Source organism: Zonotrichia albicollis, chromosome 6 (genome assembly GCF_047830755.1).
Source record: "Zonotrichia albicollis isolate bZonAlb1 chromosome 6, bZonAlb1.hap1, whole genome shotgun sequence".
NCBI classification, from domain to species: domain Eukaryota; kingdom Metazoa; phylum Chordata; class Aves; order Passeriformes; family Passerellidae; genus Zonotrichia; species Zonotrichia albicollis.
The window spans coordinates 57,285,285-57,303,644 of NC_133824.1; the positions used below are offsets into that span (position 1 = coordinate 57,285,285).

The window sequence follows — 18,360 nt, forward strand, 5'->3', positions numbered from 1 at the left end:
AATGGAACAACCTCAGTGGTGGCATTTGCAGTAAAATGTGAGGGGATGGTGATTCCTGCTGTGTGCCTCCAATTCTGATGCTGTTTCCAGCTGAGGACAAGAGGATGATCTTTGCATTTTGCTCTGCTGCATAGGTCTGAGCTATTTGTTGCTTCCATAACCTTAAAGGTCTTTTCCAACTGGAATGGCTCTGTGATTCCATACTGAGTGGTTTCTTTCTGAGGGACAAACTGCTCAGCAAGCTCAGGAGGACTGGTCCAGCATCTCCTCTGGGGATGTGTCTGCCAGGCAGGAGGGACAGGATGTCACTATAGGACACGAAACAACACGAGGGCACACACTGCTGCTCTCAAGATAAAGAAAAAAGGGAAGTTTATTTTCTGACTCCAACATTAATAGTTTTCCAAAAGTGACAATGACACCTCTCACACCTCTCCAATGACACTGGACAAACCAACAGTCCATCAAATTTCTCCTCCTCCATAAAGAATGCAAAACAATAAGTTATTTACAGAAAGTGTGTGAGAAAGTTTGCCACAAGAATGTAAACATCAGAAGGCTGAGAAAAACTTATAAAATCAGGGTGACAACAGGCTGAAAGGCAGAGGTACAGAGAGGGGTACAAGCAGCCTCTCTTCACTCACAGGAGTGATTCCTGCCTCTGAAGATGTTGACTCTTACTGCTCCTGAGACCACAGGCAGGAGTCTCTCAGCATCTTCTGCTGTGCTCGACATTCACTCAACAGAAAAAGTGCTGTTGGCCAAAGGAATTTTGGTAAAAGCTCTTCACTTAATTTCGTGTATTTTTGTTTAATTGTTCCTAAGACTTTTTTCAAGGAAGGGCAATTCCAAATTGAGGTTAGATTGACTACAGAATACACACCCAGCTGGAGATGCTGTTAGTTTTCAGTTTGGAGCTCTCCTCAGAAACCAATGAAATATGTTGTGGAAAAGCCAAAAACCCCAAGTAATTTTGGCTTTAAACACCTGACCCACAATTAGCATTTTGCCTTTTTCTAATGGATAGCACAGAAGCCCCAGGCTGTGACTGCTGGTTGTTCAGTCAGGAGAGCAGGAGACTCAGGGGGCCTTTGCTGTTCTCTGCAACTCCCTGCAGGGAGGCTGCAGCCAGGTGGGAGTTGGTCTCTTCTCCCAGGTGATGGGACAAGTGGAAATGGCCTCAAGCTGTGCCAGGAGAGGTTTAGATTGGATTTTTGGAATAGTTTTGTTGCTGAAGGGATGTCAAGCAGTGAAACAGGCTGCCCAGGGCAGTGGTGGAGTCACCATCCCTGGAGGGATTTCAGATATGTAGATGTGGCATTTGGGGATGTGATTTCATGGTGGGCTTGGCAGTGCTGGGTGAATAGATGGGCTCAGTGATCTTAGAAGTGTTTTTGACCCTAATGATTCTATGAATCCATTTTCCTGCTATTTCCATGTGCAGAGATTGAGGACAGGATGTTGCAGAGCACTCTGATGATGTGGGCTGGCTTTGTAGGTACAGAAACAATTCATATACCAGAATGTGACTCTGTGCCTGTGAAGGAGGAGACAAAATTAATTCAGGTGAGTCTGGAGCATAATCCCTGTGCCCATGCAAAGCCTTAAATGTTCATTGGGATGCTTGAGTCAGCAGGAGGAGATGAGGAGTCCCCGTGGGCACAGGCGAGGGTTTAAGCTGTGTATAACCAACAGGGGGCATTAGGTTTATGCTTATTAAATGTGTATTTCTATTTCTAGCAGGGAAAAATCTCCGAGTAGTTTGATTGAAAACAGCAGGATGTGAATCTTGTACCCTATAAAAGATGCAGGATTCTGTTGTTCAGTTTTTTTTTTTTCCCCCAGAAGATTTAGTAACTGTATGTCTGCTTTTCTTTAGGTCTAGCCTGTATCTATTCTGAGACAAAGAGATAGATGATAGATGTAATTAACAATCAGATTATTTTTGCATGATTTGCAGCTCAAAAAGCACTTGAAAAATAGAAGTGTTTCTGGTACAAATTTGTTTGTATTGATAATTCCCAGTTTTCTAACCAGAAATTAATGTAAGGCTGCAATTATATCTTTCTGATGGAAATGAGATTCAGCAATGCACAGTCAACTGCTGCCCTTAATTTTGGAGAAATCCTTGCCCTGAATTATTTCATTACTGAATGCAAAGGACTCCAGTGAGGAGCTACAGTGCAAGCACAAATTGTGGTCTTTGGAAATGAAAGTAATATTTATTACAGAGATAATTATTATGGCTACAACCACTCATACTCCTGTACATGGCATTATTCATATACACATTCCTTTTGTATTTATATTTTGTATTCACAGCACTGACTGTAGGAGCAACATTTTCCTCTTCACACAGAAGTGGAAAACTGTAGCCTGCTCTGCACTCCTGTCACACCCCAGCAGCTGGAAAACTTTTTTAGGTGATTTCTACAATCTGTAGTTAACTTGAGCTGCATTTGGAAACATGGAAATAGATAAAGCAATTAGATGTCAAATAGTTAAGGCATACAGCTGTGACCTGCTTTCAAATTATTGTCCCTAATGTTCAGATGCTCTGTTCCAATAAGTTGGTTTAATTACCTACCTTATGTTAAAATGGGTTTTACACCACCTAATAACTTCTTCCGAAGTAAAGTTAGGATTTTGAAATAAAGAAATTATCAACCTCTAGCAGTTGCAGACTTTTTGCCTGAGATACTCTCAGCAACTCTTGTTCCCCCACTGTCAGAGAAGAGAAATTCTAATGGATCAGGGGCACACCGTAACTCCTTTCCCCTGAGCCCTCTTTAAACCCTTGTCATAAAAAAAAAAAAAAAAAAAAAGAAAAAAAAAAAAGAAAGGTAACACAAGATTGGTTCATTTTTATCCAGCCAGAAGTTGTTTGGTGGGAGGGTTGGATCTGACTCATCAGTGGCTTCACTCTGAGGGACACACCTCATTCAAAGACTTTCTTCCACAGTCCCCAATGTGCTGCAGGCAGTTCAAGGTCTGTAGGCTTCAGGCTGGTCACCCACTATAAAGAGAAAAATGTGTTTTATCTTACCCTGTTTGTAAACACAAGGGAAGGAACCAGATCACCTAGAAATATATATATTTTTTTGAAAGTTGCTTGGTCAATGCCCTGGCACATTCTTCCTTCTTACTGAGCAGAATTTTGTGTCCTCCAGTACTTAGGCTGAACAGCATTTTAAGCAGGATCCCATCTGCTGGGCCAGTTTGTGTTAGTGAGGAGTGCTGTTACTCTGTGTATCCAACAGAACAGCAAATTAGGGACACCTTTTCCATGCTAATCAATTAGTCACATAAGATGCTCCTGCTTTCCAAAGAAGTGCTGGAGTAGCAGCTGTGTGACTTGTTATGAAAGGTCTGTGTGTCAGCAGATTCTGCCTCTATGTTGTGCTTTTCTGCAGAGCCAGCAGCAAATCCTAATAAAACTTAATGTGAGAAAACATTGCCAGTGAGGTGATAGGTTGAGATTAACTGCACTAAAGAGAGGCAATTCCATGCTAAGTCTTTTTAAACTTCTCTGTAGAGTCACTGTTATAAACATACCAATTTAAGGGCTTCTTTCTGCTCCCGTGAAAATCAATATGAAAACTCACACTGAATTAATCTAAAAAAGAAAAAGCAGCCAGCCAGCTGCTCATCCTACACTTGGACAGCTACACTTTCTGGCTTTCCAGTAACACAAGTTCTAACAAGTATGTTTAAACTCAAAATTAGCCCCATGCTGAGCTCTAATGACAATTCCTAAAAAAAAAAAAAAAAAAAAAAAAAAATTGCAATTGAGGTAAGCTCTGATGCAAGTAATTTCCTTCTCAAAGATAATTTTTATAAACAAGTGTATATAAATAAGTTTGAAATTGGAAAAAATTACCCAACAACTTGTTCTTAACTTCATCACTGTTATTGTAACATATTCCCCCAAACATATAAAACACTTCACTTAGATTTCCTACATTAAAAGAAAATGTTGTGTTTAACACCAAATGTGTTTAACATCTTTTTGTGGTGTTTGGGTTTTTAGGTACATTTAAGTTGGGTTTAAGTTCCAGGACATTTAATGTCGCCCACTTATGTACATCCTTCAGCTGCCAGAAAGTCTTGAGATTTTCTGGTGCACTTGAGGCACAATCCCCAGGCTCTCAGAGATTTCCCTGTAATATAAAATGGGGTGAACACAGTGGACTTTCAGTTCTGGGGAAGGTTTTTTTTCTGTAGGTCCTGCTGATTCAGCAGAGGCCCCAAAACTGGCATGATGCTCACATGGAGAAGGATCCAGAAGAGGTGTCAGATGTGGGGATAACCTGTAGCACCTCTGGGGAGGAAAATGAAGTGTCTCACTTTGCCACAGGCACCTGTGATCACTGACTGCTCTGTCCCCCTGCCTGCCAGTGCAGCTCCCCATGTGTGTGCTACCACCTGTGGAAGGACAAAAATATTCAGCATCCAAAAAAAAAAAAAAAAATAAGAGCCATGATGAAAAACTAGAGCTTCAGATCCTTGAGTCATAGGAGCAGGAACTCTCAGCTTGCCCTTCTTTAGCAAAGAAAATATATTCACTTTGGAATCCCCCAAAAAGCCTGGTCAGAGCACAGCCTATGAAATAATTCCTGTCTTGGAGTCTGCAGGAAGCCTGAAAAAGAGCTCTGATGCAGAAAATGGCTCCATTCTCCAGCAGGGTGCTTGCTCTCCTATCATCTCCCACATGTGGCCGTGGCTCCAAAGAGTGGGGGTTTTTTGCTGCTGCTCCTTTCACACTCCCCCAGTTCCCCTCTGATGGGATTGTGACCTTTGGGGTGCAATGGGGGGTGTCATGCTCTTTGGGGCTTCTATCAGACTTAATCCAGGCTATTATCTACTCCTGCCTGAAAAATATCCCTTTGTGCTATGAGGGTAGCATTTATTTCTGAGTTTCCTGCCCCTGTGGTGCCAAGGATTTCTTGCTGGTTCAAGTAGTCCAAAGATTCCCCAAAACATGGAACTTTGGAGTCAGGAGCAGGTTTTTTTACGTCTATTGCAAACTGTACCCAGGAAGGACCTGTGAGCCTGTGCAGTCCTTGCTTCTGTCATGGATTTCCTCAGAGCATGCCTGCAAGGATGATTTTGGGGTAAAAATCCAGTATTAGTCAAAAAGATCAAGAGAAGCAGAATGAGATTCTGTGACATGTTCTTAGATGGACACTACTTTAAATGCAAAATGGTTCTTCTAAGACAAACCAGTGGATTGTTTTCAATTCTGGATCTTTTCTGTGATGATTCAGCTATTGGCAAAAATAAGCTGAAGAGTACGATGTTGAAGCATTGTCATCCCATCTTTCCATGACTGTTATTTAATATAGTACCTGTTCAGGGTAAAAATATTTTCCCCTTAAGAAAAACCAACAAAAACAACAACCTCCCCCCGCAAAAAAAAAAAAAACAACAAAACCAAAACCTCACCAAAACAAAAAAACTAACTCCACAAAGAAAAACCAAAACAAACAAAAAATAAAATCAAAAACAAAAACAAAAAGCCAAAACAACAGCAAGAAGAAAAGGGGATGAGTCCATTTTTCTTGGTCCTCTGTAATTAATGCAGTGATTTATCTCTGTAAAGCCTGCCAATAAATTATTGGTTGCTATCAAGTTATTTCTCAGGATGAATCCCTGGGAGAGGAAGTTGCCATGGGCTCATCAGAGCCCCCAGTGATTATTGTGGGTGCTGATATTTGCTGTCCTTATGATGGAAGAACATTTCCTGCCCTTATTCCACATACATTTTGGACTACTGAACACCAAATATTTATTTTTCACATCTGACTCTGACTGTGATTTACTTGTCCCAAAAATTTCTTCCTGGGCATCTTCAAGCTGCCATCCTATGGCACTGTGGTCATCCTGGGGCTTTAGATTAAATCAGAGGACTCTTCTCTCCTTTCCAAACAGGAGTTTGAGATTTCCACCTCTTCTCTCCTGAAAGGTCCTGAAGACATGAAAACTTTCACTCTTATCACTGTATGCTTCCTTAGCCACAAATGTGCTGCAGCATGTGTCAGGATTTCCTTTCAGGGTTAGAATTATGAGCTCTCTACCCTTAAAAATGAGGGACTCCCTTCCTTCCAGGGAGAAAGTACAGAGGAGCCTTGGTTTGGGCCTTGCAGCACCTGCCTGATGCTGTGGTAATGGACTTTGAAAGTTCTGATGCTGTTCAATTCTAGGTGTTATTTTAGGTCATTTCAGAAGCTTTAATGGCTCCCTGTGTCTGCACAGCTGGACTCATGATAACTGAAGCCCAGACCTTGCAGGTGAAGGAATATGAAAAATAACATTAATAAAATGATAATGTGTTAAAGGCTCTTTTCCCAAGTGTCTGATTCTGGCTAAAGAAAAAGCTGTGGGAAAGGAAAATTGGGTTTCCAGGCACCCCAAAAGGAGGCAATGGCCATATAATGGCTGGGTTGCTTCTGCCCTTATGTTTGTGCATTGCAACAGAGTCTTCAGTTTCATTCCTCACAATATTTCATGTATGTGCATGTATAAACTTCTGACTTGTGTGCAACTTTGGCCTGTAATATCTTTGTGTGTGTGCCCACTAGAGAAAATGAAAGCGATGAAATAATAAGGCAAGGGCTATAAAAAGTGTCACGTTAAAAGCAAGCAAGAGCTGTTACTGTTAAATCTCCTGTTAAACAGGGATCTTACATGAAGCTGTGCAAGTCATTCAAGCCCAGGCTCTCCCATTCTTCCTCTATTTTTCATGAGCTCCTGGAGAATGCAGAGGTTGTGATTTGGAGAGTTGCTTTGCTCTCACAGCTGTAACCAAAGCCTCCAGATACTGAATGCACAAAGTTCTGCTGAACTGAGACTCCTCTACTAAAGCATCCTGGATGTCTCAAGTTGGACACTGTAATTTTGTGACCATTTTGACCTTAATCTCCCCGTGCCCCAGTTTCCTGTCTGATCCTGGTATGACGAGGTAAAATGCAGAAGATATTCAATGGTGCCTACAAAGCACCAGCAGATTAGTGATGAGCACCACACACACAAAAAATTAATCATGCCATCCTTGAGCACAGGTTGGCTGGGGTCCCAGGAAGGTGGCACAGGGCCATGTTGGATGAGAAGTGTAAAAGGGAGAGGCTTAGCCATTATCCTCAGTGCATCCCAGGTGCAGGACACACAGGGAGCCTTAATTCTCCTGATTCCTGTGTGCTTGACTCAGCTGAATGCTGTTGCTTCCCTTAAGTTCTTCATTCCTTTGCTTTGCACTGCCAAAGGGATGGAGGGACAGGACATTCATAACCTCCAGGTCTAGCTGTCCAGACTTAACTTGCCCAACACAACAGAGAATAAAGAATTCTCATCGGTGCCAAATTAGAATCCGGCAAGTGCTTTAGGTCTGAGGTTTCATCAATACTTTCCATCAATTTTTATACCAAAAGCAGCGAGTTTTGTCAAGTTTTTATTGATTTCCTGTCTGCCAAACTGCTTTTTCAAATTTGTAATGGGGTAAGAAGCAAAACCCCTCAAAACAGGGAAGGAAAGAAACAGCAACTTTTTATTTTTAGGAAAGAAACAGCAATTTATTTCCTCCCCCTCTGTATTTTTTGTCATCTAAGTATTTTTTCTGGTATTATCAGAGCTGCCATGAGCAGAGGTATTTCCTTCTTTTTGAAGGCTACTGTCTGAAGGCAATGCAGAAATGCAGATCTGATGCCATCCCCTCAGCAACCTTAAGACTCAGATTCCACCTTTATGGTGAGCAGGATGGTGGGCTCAGAGATGCTGCTTTGCTTCCTGCAGATTTCTGACAAACCTCTCCACAGTTCTTGGGTAATGTTTCTGGAGTCAGTAAAAAACCCCCATGCCTTATAGTCCTCCCTACTGAGGAGAAAAAATTGCAGTATGAGCTCCCCTGTTGTCCCACCCCAGTGTCTGACAACAGATGTTCTTCTTCACTCATGGAGTAAGATTTATTGTCTAATGCCTCTTAGGAGAAAAGTCTCTTCTCTCACATTCTTTGGTGCAGATTTTTTTGCCTTTAAGGAGAAAACTCTACCTGCTTTTCCACCATTAAATGTTAAGGATGTTAAAATGAAGGATGTTAAATCCTTCAAATGTCTGGCATTTGTTTCCCACTTGAGCTGTTGTTACAGTAATACATGCAGCTCATTGGAAATCAAATAGTGCTAATTTGGAGTTCATATACACAAATCACATTGTTTATAACCAAAGCCCACGTTCATCTTGATGGTGGTTTTTAGAATGGGAAGTCTTCTGTGTGCACCTGGGCTAGCAAATCAGCTCTGAGCCTTGCCAAGGGTATCCCATGACTCAGCTCTGCTCTGAACATTTTTAGCCCTACACGGGTCCTCAGGGCAGTCCCAGGGAACCTAACTCACCTTGTTACACACAGCACTGAGAGCAAATGGGATGTGGAGCTGTTCAGCAGCTGGGATGTGCCAATGACTCAGGCTGTTGCACTGGATCAGTGCCTGACCTGTTTATGCTGCTCTGTCTCCCTCCTCTCTTAGGAGCCCTGGGAGCGATGATTCTTCAATTCATAAATTCACAGAAGACACATTTAAAGCTCTGTGCTGTGAATAAGAACCAGTTCTGAAATGTTTAATAGTCCCTGAAGGAAAATAACCCTCTCCTGTAGGTTTAGATTCCAAGGGTCAGCTCTTCACCACGTGCAGCTGAACTTCATAGTGTGTGCTGCCTCCACTTGCTGTGGGAGCTCCGTGCTCACCCACTGCTGGGTGGATTTGGGGGATTGTGCCTTTTGTAGAAATACCAGAAAAGAGGGAAGTCACCCTGAGCAGCTGCTTCACATTTCAGAAGAAAGGAAATGGTGAAGCAGAAGAGGAAGGAATCGTGACTACTTTTACTCTGGTAGAGAGATGTGCTCATTCCCTTTCTGCCTTTTTCCTTTTAGGAAAGGAAAACTCGTTTCTTCCCTTAAAGAAATGAAGTTTGCAAGCCAGGAAGAAAGAAGAACTAGGAATGCTCTGATCATTCATCAGGAATGTTGTTACATTTAGCTTAAACTACTTTTCTCTTTTTAATGTTTTAACAATTAATTAATTCCTTAAAATTGAAATTGTTTTGACTTATCTATTCTGGAAAAAAAAGGGCGTTTTGAATCACAGTGGGTTTTCTGCCACACTTGAGAACAGCAGGTTGAGACTGGGGTATTTTTGATGTAGAAAGAAGCTGCCTAGTTGTCTTTTTCCTACTTGCAATGACCTCAAACCTTTCTGACAGTTTCCTGCCTGGTGGTTCGATGCTGTTTCAAAGCACAATTTGAAGATTCCCAAAAGAAGACAAGAGTCTCTTTGCAGTTCCCAGTTTGCTTTCTTTGTCAGACTCTTCTTTTCAAGATTATCTTTAGCCCTGTCCAGCATTCCAGGAAAAGTAACAAGTGCCCTCTGGAGTTTTTTGCACCCTTGTTATAGAAACATCCCACCACGTCTTGCCATTTCTGTCTGACGTCTGTGACATTTAAAGATATGTTTTTGGAGCTTGCCCCTCTCCATAACCTATTGTTTAATTAGTGCCACTGGAAATACAGCAAGAGAACTTAAAAATGAGGGATCTGAAGTTGAGGAGATGGAGCAGGGAGGATGGAGTGGCTCTTGGGCATGATGAAATATTTAGTGGAAAGGGTGAACAAGGAGTTTGATGAAAAGGGGCATGGGAGGACAGGTAGCAAGTTTAGGTTTCAAAATGAGGTTGGGAAATGAGTAGAAAAAATTCAGATTGGTTGGGAGGGAGGGAACTGGGGAGGAAGAGGTCATGGCAACACTGTCCAGACAGATCAGTCACACAGTATTTGCTGGGTTAGGTGACCTACAGCTCACTTGAAACAAACAAAGGTGTTGCCTTCCAGCATCCAATTACCAGGAGAAAAATTCCCCTGCACCTCGGGGCAGAGCTCAGCAGGAGCATCTTTTAAACCACACCACTCTAAGGAAAGCCCTGAAGATGCCAGACCTGGGAGGAAAACAGGAATGCTTGGCAAATCGGGTCTGGTTCACACCTCAAACTTGTTTTCTGTCAGCACTCCCAATTGAGCTGCTCCTGATTTGCATTCGTTTAAATGAAAGGAAAACCAGACATTTTCCAGGAACAGCAGCAGTGGCACCTAGGAAAGTGCTGCTCCAGCAGCAGCTCCTGGTGTGGCAGAGATTTTAAACTTTAAGTCGTGGAGTGCAGGTGACCTCAGTGTGCCTCGCTGGACCAAGACTCAAGCACAGGAAGGAGCAGGTGTTGCAAGCAGAATGAAAAGATAAATAAATTGATTTTTCCACAGTGGAATGATGTCCTCTGGGAGATGCACTGCTGCTTGTGCCAAGCAGGGCAGGAGCGTGCGGCACAGCGGGATGTGCTCTGCAGAGCGTGCTCCTGCTCTGAACAAACACTGATTTTCCATGTCTTGGTTCCTTCTACCATCCTTGCCTGTATGCAGCAGCATGCTAAATTAGCAGAGGCAGAAGCAGTAGGTCGAGAAATTCCTTCCAGGATTTTACTGTCCATAGCTTTAAAAAATACGGTCCTAGTCAGGAAAGGGCTGGAGGGAGGAGAGCGGCTGGGTCAGGAACAGGGCAGAGCGTACTCGGGAGCTCGGGTGTGGCGGCTCCGGCACTGACTCACCTGCTCCTCTGGGGCTCCGGCGCGGCAGAGCCTGCTCCCTGAACACAGGGAGAAAAGAGAAAATACGAGGACAGAAACCCCAAATCCGCCTCCTGTTGCCTCGCACGGAGAGGGGGGAATCCTCCAAGAAATATCTTGATGCCTTCAGGCAAGGCTAGTGGCATTTAACACGTTTCGTTGCACTTTGCGTTTATCTTTTGCGGGCAAAGTGCGGCCGCCTTCCCGTGTGCCACACAAGCATTCCCAAGTGTTTTCCCTCGAACCCAACCGCTGGGAAAAAAAAAAACAAAAACCAACAAAAAACAACCCTACACAAGCCAAAGAACAACCACAAACAAAACAATGTCTAGATGCAGAACGTGAGTTTCGCTCAGGGCAGAACTTCGCAGGGGACCAGCGAAGGCGGGGTGGGGGGGATGCCCGGGGGATGCTCGCGGACTCCGCGCTGTGCCTCCCGCATCTTCCCCATCCCGGGGCGTCCATCCCCATCCCCATCCCCTGCCGCGTCCCCCCCGCATCCCCCCCATCCCCGGGCGTCCCCCGGGCCGGCGGGGCGGGCGCGCAGGCGCAGGGGGGGCGGGCGCGGCGCTGGGAGCGCGGAGCGCGGCGCGGCCCCAGACCGCGCTGCAGCCGCCGCGGGGGCGCCACTACCATGAGCGGCCGCGGCCGCCCCTGCGCGACTCACGGGCACCGGGCGCTGCCGCCGCCGCCGCCGCCGGCCCCCCCCCGCCGCCGCCGCCGCCGCCGCTGCCGCCGCGCACCCCCGGCCCCCGAGCCCGGCGCTGCAGGATGCCGGGGGGCAAGAGAGGGCTGGTGGCACCGCAGAACACCTTCCTGGAGAACATCGTCCGGCGCTCCAGCGGTGAGAGATCCCCCCTGTCATGCATCCATCCGTCCGTCCGTCCATCCGTCCGTCCATCCCTCGGTCCCTCCGGCGTTGCCGCGCCGGTGTGTCCGTGCCAAAGCGGTGCCTTCAAGGAACGCGATCCGCTCGTCTCCTCCGGAGCATCCCCTCGCGGTCCTTGCCCTGTCTCCCCGCACTTCTCTCATCGCAGTCGCTACTGCCAATTCGAGCCTTCTTCTCTTTTATGATTTTCAATTTATCCTCTTCGCTTATTGAGTCTATAATTTTTAAATATTTTTTCTTGTTCTTTAGTTTTGTAATAATTAGGACTTGCAACTGTTTCCATGCAGGGGGTTCAAAGTTTTTTTGCGATTCTGTGGCACTTTAAAGTCTGTGGCGAAGGTGCCGGGAAAGCGGTGAGGGAGTGCCTGTGGTTTGGATGATGGCAATCCTGTGGCTGAGCAAATGGGTTAAGAACTGTCTGCACTTGGTCATTTACGGCTCCTCTGTTAGGTGAATATTTACAGGGCTGGTTCAGGACTGTGGCACCCAGTTATTCCTTGCTGCCGGAGTTAATTTCACCCTTTCTATTGCAATGCAGTGATCGAGAGCACTGTACACAGCTCCATTAAAGTTACGATGTGTTTGCAGCTCTTTGGGTGTGCTGGTGTAGGTGCTGCTTTAGGCAAGTCCTGTGCTAGTTATATTAAATTTTTAATGTAGTTTTTGCACTGGCACAGAGCTACTGAGACATAGGAGTGTTTGCACAAATGTAGGAGAGCTCGGCTTTGGGTTTTTCCAAAAGATAACTCCTTGGTCAGCCCAGGTTTAGGGTGATGCTGCCAGGGCGAAGCATTGCTGTGCCAGTGTACACCTGGGCTCAGGAGTGGGAAAGGTGAGCAGAGCAGAGCGTAGAGAAGAATTACTGCATTTAGTATTAATCAAGACACCAGTGGGCTTTGAAATTATGCTGAAAAATGTTCCTTTCCACTTTTCCCTATTGCACAGTGCTGGATGTACCTCTCAGTCACACCAGTGTGGTCTGGTGTGCTGGCTTGGAGTGGATTTGGACAGCAGGTAGTGAACTGGTGATTCATGGATTTTCCTCATAAGCAGGAGTGGGATGAGGAGTTGGGATTTGTTTAAAAATGTTGTGTGTTAACATGCCAGCTTTGTATTGAGCTGGTTTTGGGGGGCTTCCTCCCTGTTGTGTTGCCTCTGTCAGGTCTGTGGTTGGCAGCTGACTCCCTGTCAAGCCCTGTAGCTGCCCGATCTCCAAGAGCTGCTTTCCCACAGTAGTGTATTTATTTCCCAGAATATTAAATGCAGGCTAATTAATAGGCATTTATATAGCACTTTCCCTCTGACAATTTCAAAGTGTTGGGTGGAATTTAATTACACTTCACAGCTCCTTGTGGAAGAGGACATACAGAGGTTTTCTCAACCTGTTCATCAAATTGTGGCATGAATGGGGGCTTGGGGCATCACAGATCCTTTCCCTAGGTCAGGCAGCATGTCAGTGGCTGGGCTGGGAGCATGGTTTGGGAATGCCATGGTTTTGTACCATGCTCTAATTAAATTCCACATCCTCCCTGGTGAAAGCTCAGTAAAGCTTTGAGACATCAAAAATTGGAAAGCTCAGAAGGCTTTTGAACATTATACTTTAAAAGCATGTATCCCCTCCAGTTTTTAACCTGGTTTAATTTAGGAGCACAAATCATGCTGATCTGGTCATTCATTCTGCTTTTTCTGTGCCACTGATGATGTCTAAGCATGGTGTTCACTAGAGAGGTAAATCTTCCCTGTTGGACACAAAGAGGAAAGTAGATTGGGAATTTGTATTTAACTCATGTAAGTTGTCAGTGTTATGAGCTGAAACATGATTTAGTTCTTATTTTTGTCATCCAGGACATAGCCTTATTTATCCTGTATAGAAATAGTAATTTTCATTGGATTCAGTACTGTTTAATCCAAACTTAATAGTATACAGTGGAGCAAATCTGGTTCAAGTATCTCCTGCCAGTGCTTGAAGAAGACATGGATTTGGTCTGCTGGGTTTGTTTTTAGACTTGGATTCACCAAGTTCCAAGGGATTTTTCCTTGACAATTTGAGGAATGGGATGAAGGAAAGACTGATGATTGTTTTTTAAAATACATCTTCAGCATTCCCCCAAAAGCGTTTCTGTCACCGTTCCTGGTTCAGGAATATTCTCTTTTGAGATTTGTCACATTTATGCAATCTCATTGCACTTCTTGATCACAAATCTTTTCTTAACAAGGTTTGTAGGTACAGGTAATAACTTCTATAAGGCTTTGGGTACCGCTGGAAAAAATCAGGCAGGTATTTCAGCAGATAGGCTCTTCTTCAGGTGAAATAGAAGCAATGGCTTCAAAATGAAGTGTTGATGGAGACAAATTTACTCAGAGTTACCAGAGATGGATCCTAATAACAAAATTTATAGACAGAATTGTAATAATTTTAAAATATGGAAAGTCAGGACTGGGAGCGAGTGTAGCGGGAACACGCTGTGCAGGCTTGGTGTGGTGTCTAGCCTTGTGTTAAAAGCAATCATATATTAAATTTTCAGCATTATTTGGGCACTTTCTCTTTAGGAATGTTGTGAACCCTTCCTTTTTACCTCATCTTTGGCTGCTCATCAGGTTAAAATTGTGGGAGAAGCCCTCACAGTGTGCAGCCAAGAGCAAAGCACCAAGGACCTGAGGAGAAAGGAATGGGGTGGCTGTGGCCAGGCTGGCCATGAAACAGTGACTGTGGCTCTTTGCCCTCTCTCTTGGAGAGTGGGAGAGCTGGGCTGCTCTGCTGGATGCCCTGCTGGATGTCCCTCTCCATGCCAGGGTGTTTGGGAAGGCTGGAGCTGCTGTCAGAGCGACGGAGAGGTCCCACCGTGTTCCCCTGGGGGAACAACATCTCCTTTGGAGACAGCTTTACTCCTTGGAGTTAGTGAAGTGTTTAAGGCCAGCATTGAAGGTTGGTTTTTGGGCAGCATCACGGCTGCAGGTCCTTTCCAAAGCATGGGGGGTGCATGGCAGCCTCTGCTCTGCAGCATCTTTGCCCTCTCCATAACTGAGCTCCACTTAAGGAGAGCCAAAGCCCACAGGGAGAGCACTCTGTCCTTAGGGCTGCTGTGCCTGGTGAAAGGGACAAGCAGACCTGTCTTCAGGGTAATCTCAGTGCACTCCCTGCAATCTTTTTTTTTTTTCCTTTTTTTCCTTTAAAGCACAGTGAAAATACACTGAGGCTTATCTGAGGCTCACAAAGATTGATGCGATCTCGCTCCAGCCTTGGCTGTGCCCTAGATCTGAAGAGCACCAGGTGTTTTGCTGAGCTGAAAGGTGTTTTGTGAGAGCACTGGGCTAAATCACATTAAGGTGACTGCCTTTTACTGCCATTAGTATTTGGGATGTTTAATAAGGACCATCCTAAGGGCAATGTTCTCTCCCAAGATGTTCTCAGCGGGCTGTGCCTGTTATTACTGATATTGTTGTTCACTTCTTCAGTGCATTCAGAGCTTTAAGTGATACTGACCTCTGCTCAACGCCGTGCAAGTGCAGAGGGTACAGAATTGGGCAAGTCTCTAGATCAGGGCTGGGATTTATGGACCTCTCCCATGGGCAGAGTCATCCAGTGAGTTGAGCCATGCAAGTTTTGTCTTGCTTTCACAAATTCTATCAGCAGAAAAATTAAGTATATGTTAATGGCATTATTTGCTTTTGTCGTAGAGCGTGAATTTGTGGAAAGGGTGAGTCTGGGACTTGGCAGCAATATGCAGCAGAGACTGCTAACAGTTTGGAAGAGGGGAGGAATTTAGTGAAAAACTATATAATCTTATCTATATGATAACATTCATCATTATTGGATATTGTTTCTGTTGCAATAACTCTTAGAAGCTTCCTCATGAAAATGGGTCTTTCACAAATGCATTTTGACACTGGGATGAAATATTAGCTCTCTAAGGCTTACATGGGAATTTCAGCATGAGTTTTAATGAAGCTAGCATTTTATTCCTGGCCTTTTTCACCTTTATGCTGTGTTCCTAAAAAGCAATTCCTTCACACAAACCTTTATGCCCTGCTGGGTCCCTGTGACTGGTGGGTGGAAGGATCTGCTCTGTTCATAGGTGATTTTTGGAGTCAAGTTACCTGGAAAGGAGGAAAAAACAAGTGTCACATCTGTAGCAATAAGGCACCTTTCAAATTTTTATTCCACTGGTTTTACAGCCAAAATACGTGTCTCTTGTCTCTTCTGTTCTTACTAGCTGTGTAGCGTTCCTGTCTTCCAGGCAGGGATGTAGGATGTGATGCTCCTGGGCTTCTCTCCCCTACATTAAACCAAGCTGCATTTTCATCTGGCGCCAATTAAATCACACGTGCTGCACAGAGAAAGTTCTTTAAAGCAAAGTATTTCAAGTTTAGTGCATGTCTGTCACTTGGGATCCTCAGAGAAAAATGCAGGGCTCAGCAGTTCCCTAAATCCCTGCTTGAAAGCAGGATGCACCGTGGGGTGAAAGTTTCCATCCTCCAGTTCAGCTCAGGAGTTAAAGAAGGGATTTCCAAGGTGCACATGTCATTGGGTTTTCTTTGGCATTGGAAGGCACAGGGCTCCTTCTGCAGTTTCTGTGACTGCAGGGAGCTTGCTGACACATGAATCAATGCAAAGTGGATTTTTACACTGACAAGCATTACTAGATGACATATGTGAGGGGTTTGCAATTGCAGACACCCTGTTTTCCTTGCTTTTCAAGTGGGCTTGCTGAGCACAGACAGATTAAGCATCTGTGTTTGCTGCTGCTGAAATTGGGGGAGTTCTGCATGGCTAAAGTGTTTATTTTTACTTTTAAAAAATAGTTATGGAAGCTCTGTGCCATTTTATTAATTTAGAAACTTAAAGAATGCTATGTTGTTAGTGAAAGGAAAAGCTGGATTTTCTTGAGATATGATCAGCTGCTTTGTGGTCTTATTTCTAATTATGGCTGTGCCCTTCCTTCCTTCCTTCCTTCCTTCCTTCCTTCCTTCCTTCCTTCCTTCCTTCCTTCCTTCCTTCCTTCCTTCCTTCCTTCCTTCCTTCCTTCCTTCCTTCCTTCCTTCCTTCCTTCCTTCCTTCCTTCCTTCCTTCCTTCCTTCCTTCCTTCCTTCCTTCCTTCCTTCCTTCCTTCCTTCCTTCCTTCCTTCCTTCCTTCCTTCCTTCCTTCCTTCCTTCCTTCCTTCCTTCCTTCCTTCCTTCCTTCCTTCCTCCCTCCCTCCCTCCCTCCCTCCCTCCCTCCCTCCCTTCCTCCCCTCCTCCCTTCTTCCCGTTATTTTATTGTAATTTTTTTCTTATTTTTGTAGTTTTTTTTCTTATTTTTCTTCCTTATCTTTCGTTCTGTACTTGGTGGAAGAGGTTTCCATCCTCTCTTTTTGGAGGAAGTTTGAGAGCTGCTGAGCACTTGCCACAAGAGGTCACTGCAAGAGTTGCTGCATTCCCAGGTTAATGTTGAAACCTGTGAGAAGGAAAATAATTAAATTGATTTTTTTTTTTGAGGAAACATTTGAGTTTTCTTAGTGCAGTCGGAAGGAGTTTGCAGCCAAAGAATAATCTCAGGAAGTGGAAATACATTTAATTAGCCTGTTTTACAGGGTGCTGTCTGGTGGTGAACTGGGATTTTAAGTCATTCTCTCGGATAGCTGAAGGAAATAGGATTTTCTGATTTGATAACATTAAATAATAGAAGATTTGGGAGTTGGTACTCTAATAATCTGCTTTTCAGATAAAAGGACAATACTTGTTTAATCAGCACACTCAGGACACTGGCTATTGGAACTGCTGAGCCCTGGCTATCCCAAGTGCCTGACTCCCCACCTGGGAGGGGTTTTAGGATCAGTCCTGTGGAAAGCTTTGCTCCAGCCCCTGGCACAGAGAGGAGACACAGGGGTGCAGCTGATTTTCTGCCCAAACAGGTTTTTTGGAGAAGCAGCCAGGCTCTGTGGAGCTGCAGCCAGGGCTGGATCAGTGTTTGCAAGAGGAGCCCTGTGTCTGAGGAGCTCCTGGTACCACAATTTTCTCCTCTGGGAATGTGAAGGCAGCACTTTCATTTGGGTAAAGCTGGAAGTCTGGATTCTGCTTCTCCCTGAGGGTGCCTGTGTGCCTTGAGTGAGAGCTGCAGCGTGCTCCAGTTTGAATTTAGATCCAGTACATCTATGTTGTGTTCTGCATAATTTTAATAGAGAGCAGATTCAGCAGTGGCATCTAGATGATTACTGGGAGAGGTGAGGGTCAGTTTAATTCTAGGATAAATGGATGTGTGGGGGAGAAACTGTGATCAGAATTGTATAAAATGTCAATTTTTCAGGTAATTCATAGAGATGCTCTCATGTCCTTACTGCCTCAGAATTCTTCCTGGGGTCAGTGATGTGCCACAGGAAAGGCAGGGGCTGTTTGTGGGCTTCCATTCACATTCCAAATGACTGCAGTTCATTTTCTGACTTTTCGAGGAGGTAAATTTCAGGCAGGCTCTAATTTTTCTTCTAGAGCTCTCTTGCTAAATTGCTGAAAGCTGCTGTGTTCCCAGCTGAGTGGCTTACATGTGGATTTAATATTTCAGCCAGGGCTGGGTTATTCATCTTCTGTTTTATTTGAGGAGCACGTTTTTGAGGCAGGAAGTGGATAATTCCAGCCCAGTCAGTGTGATCACACCTTGCTCTGGCTTTAGCCCTCTGCATCTTCATAATATGAGCATTAAATAAAGACAACACTGGCGCAGAAAGGTGACGTAAAGAGTCAGTCCTTTGAGAGGTTTTTTTGTTTTTTTCAGGCAAGCAACACTTAATGTACTAGGTAAATTGGATGACAGTGATGTTTTGCATGCTTTAAAGACACT

General features: G+C 44.5%; 1 protein-coding gene and 1 long non-coding RNA gene across 3 annotated transcripts in view; one reads left to right on the plus strand and one right to left on the minus strand.

The window, feature by feature from the left end:
* Positions 1–390: 390 nt before the first annotated feature.
* Positions 391–11,155, minus strand: LOC113459852 (uncharacterized). Of its 2 annotated transcripts, none has more exons than XR_012580932.1 (3): positions 11,001–11,155; positions 2,938–3,016; positions 391–1,537 (listed from the first exon to the last, which is right to left on the minus strand). It is a non-coding gene; the product is annotated as an uncharacterized LOC113459852 (long non-coding RNA). The 2 variants fall into 2 exon arrangements; XR_003381421.2 differs by having other exon boundaries at positions 10,642–11,155.
* Positions 11,156–11,231: 76 nt separating this feature from the next.
* Positions 11,232–18,360, plus strand: part of KCNH5 (potassium voltage-gated channel subfamily H member 5) — a 160,489-nt gene continuing 153,360 nt past the window's right edge. Inside the window, exon 1 of the mRNA XM_005491639.4 lies at positions 11,232–11,503. Coding sequence (XP_005491696.3) covers positions 11,431–11,503 — 73 coding nt within the window. The 5' untranslated portion in view covers positions 11,232–11,430. The remainder of the gene's footprint in view (positions 11,504–18,360) is intronic.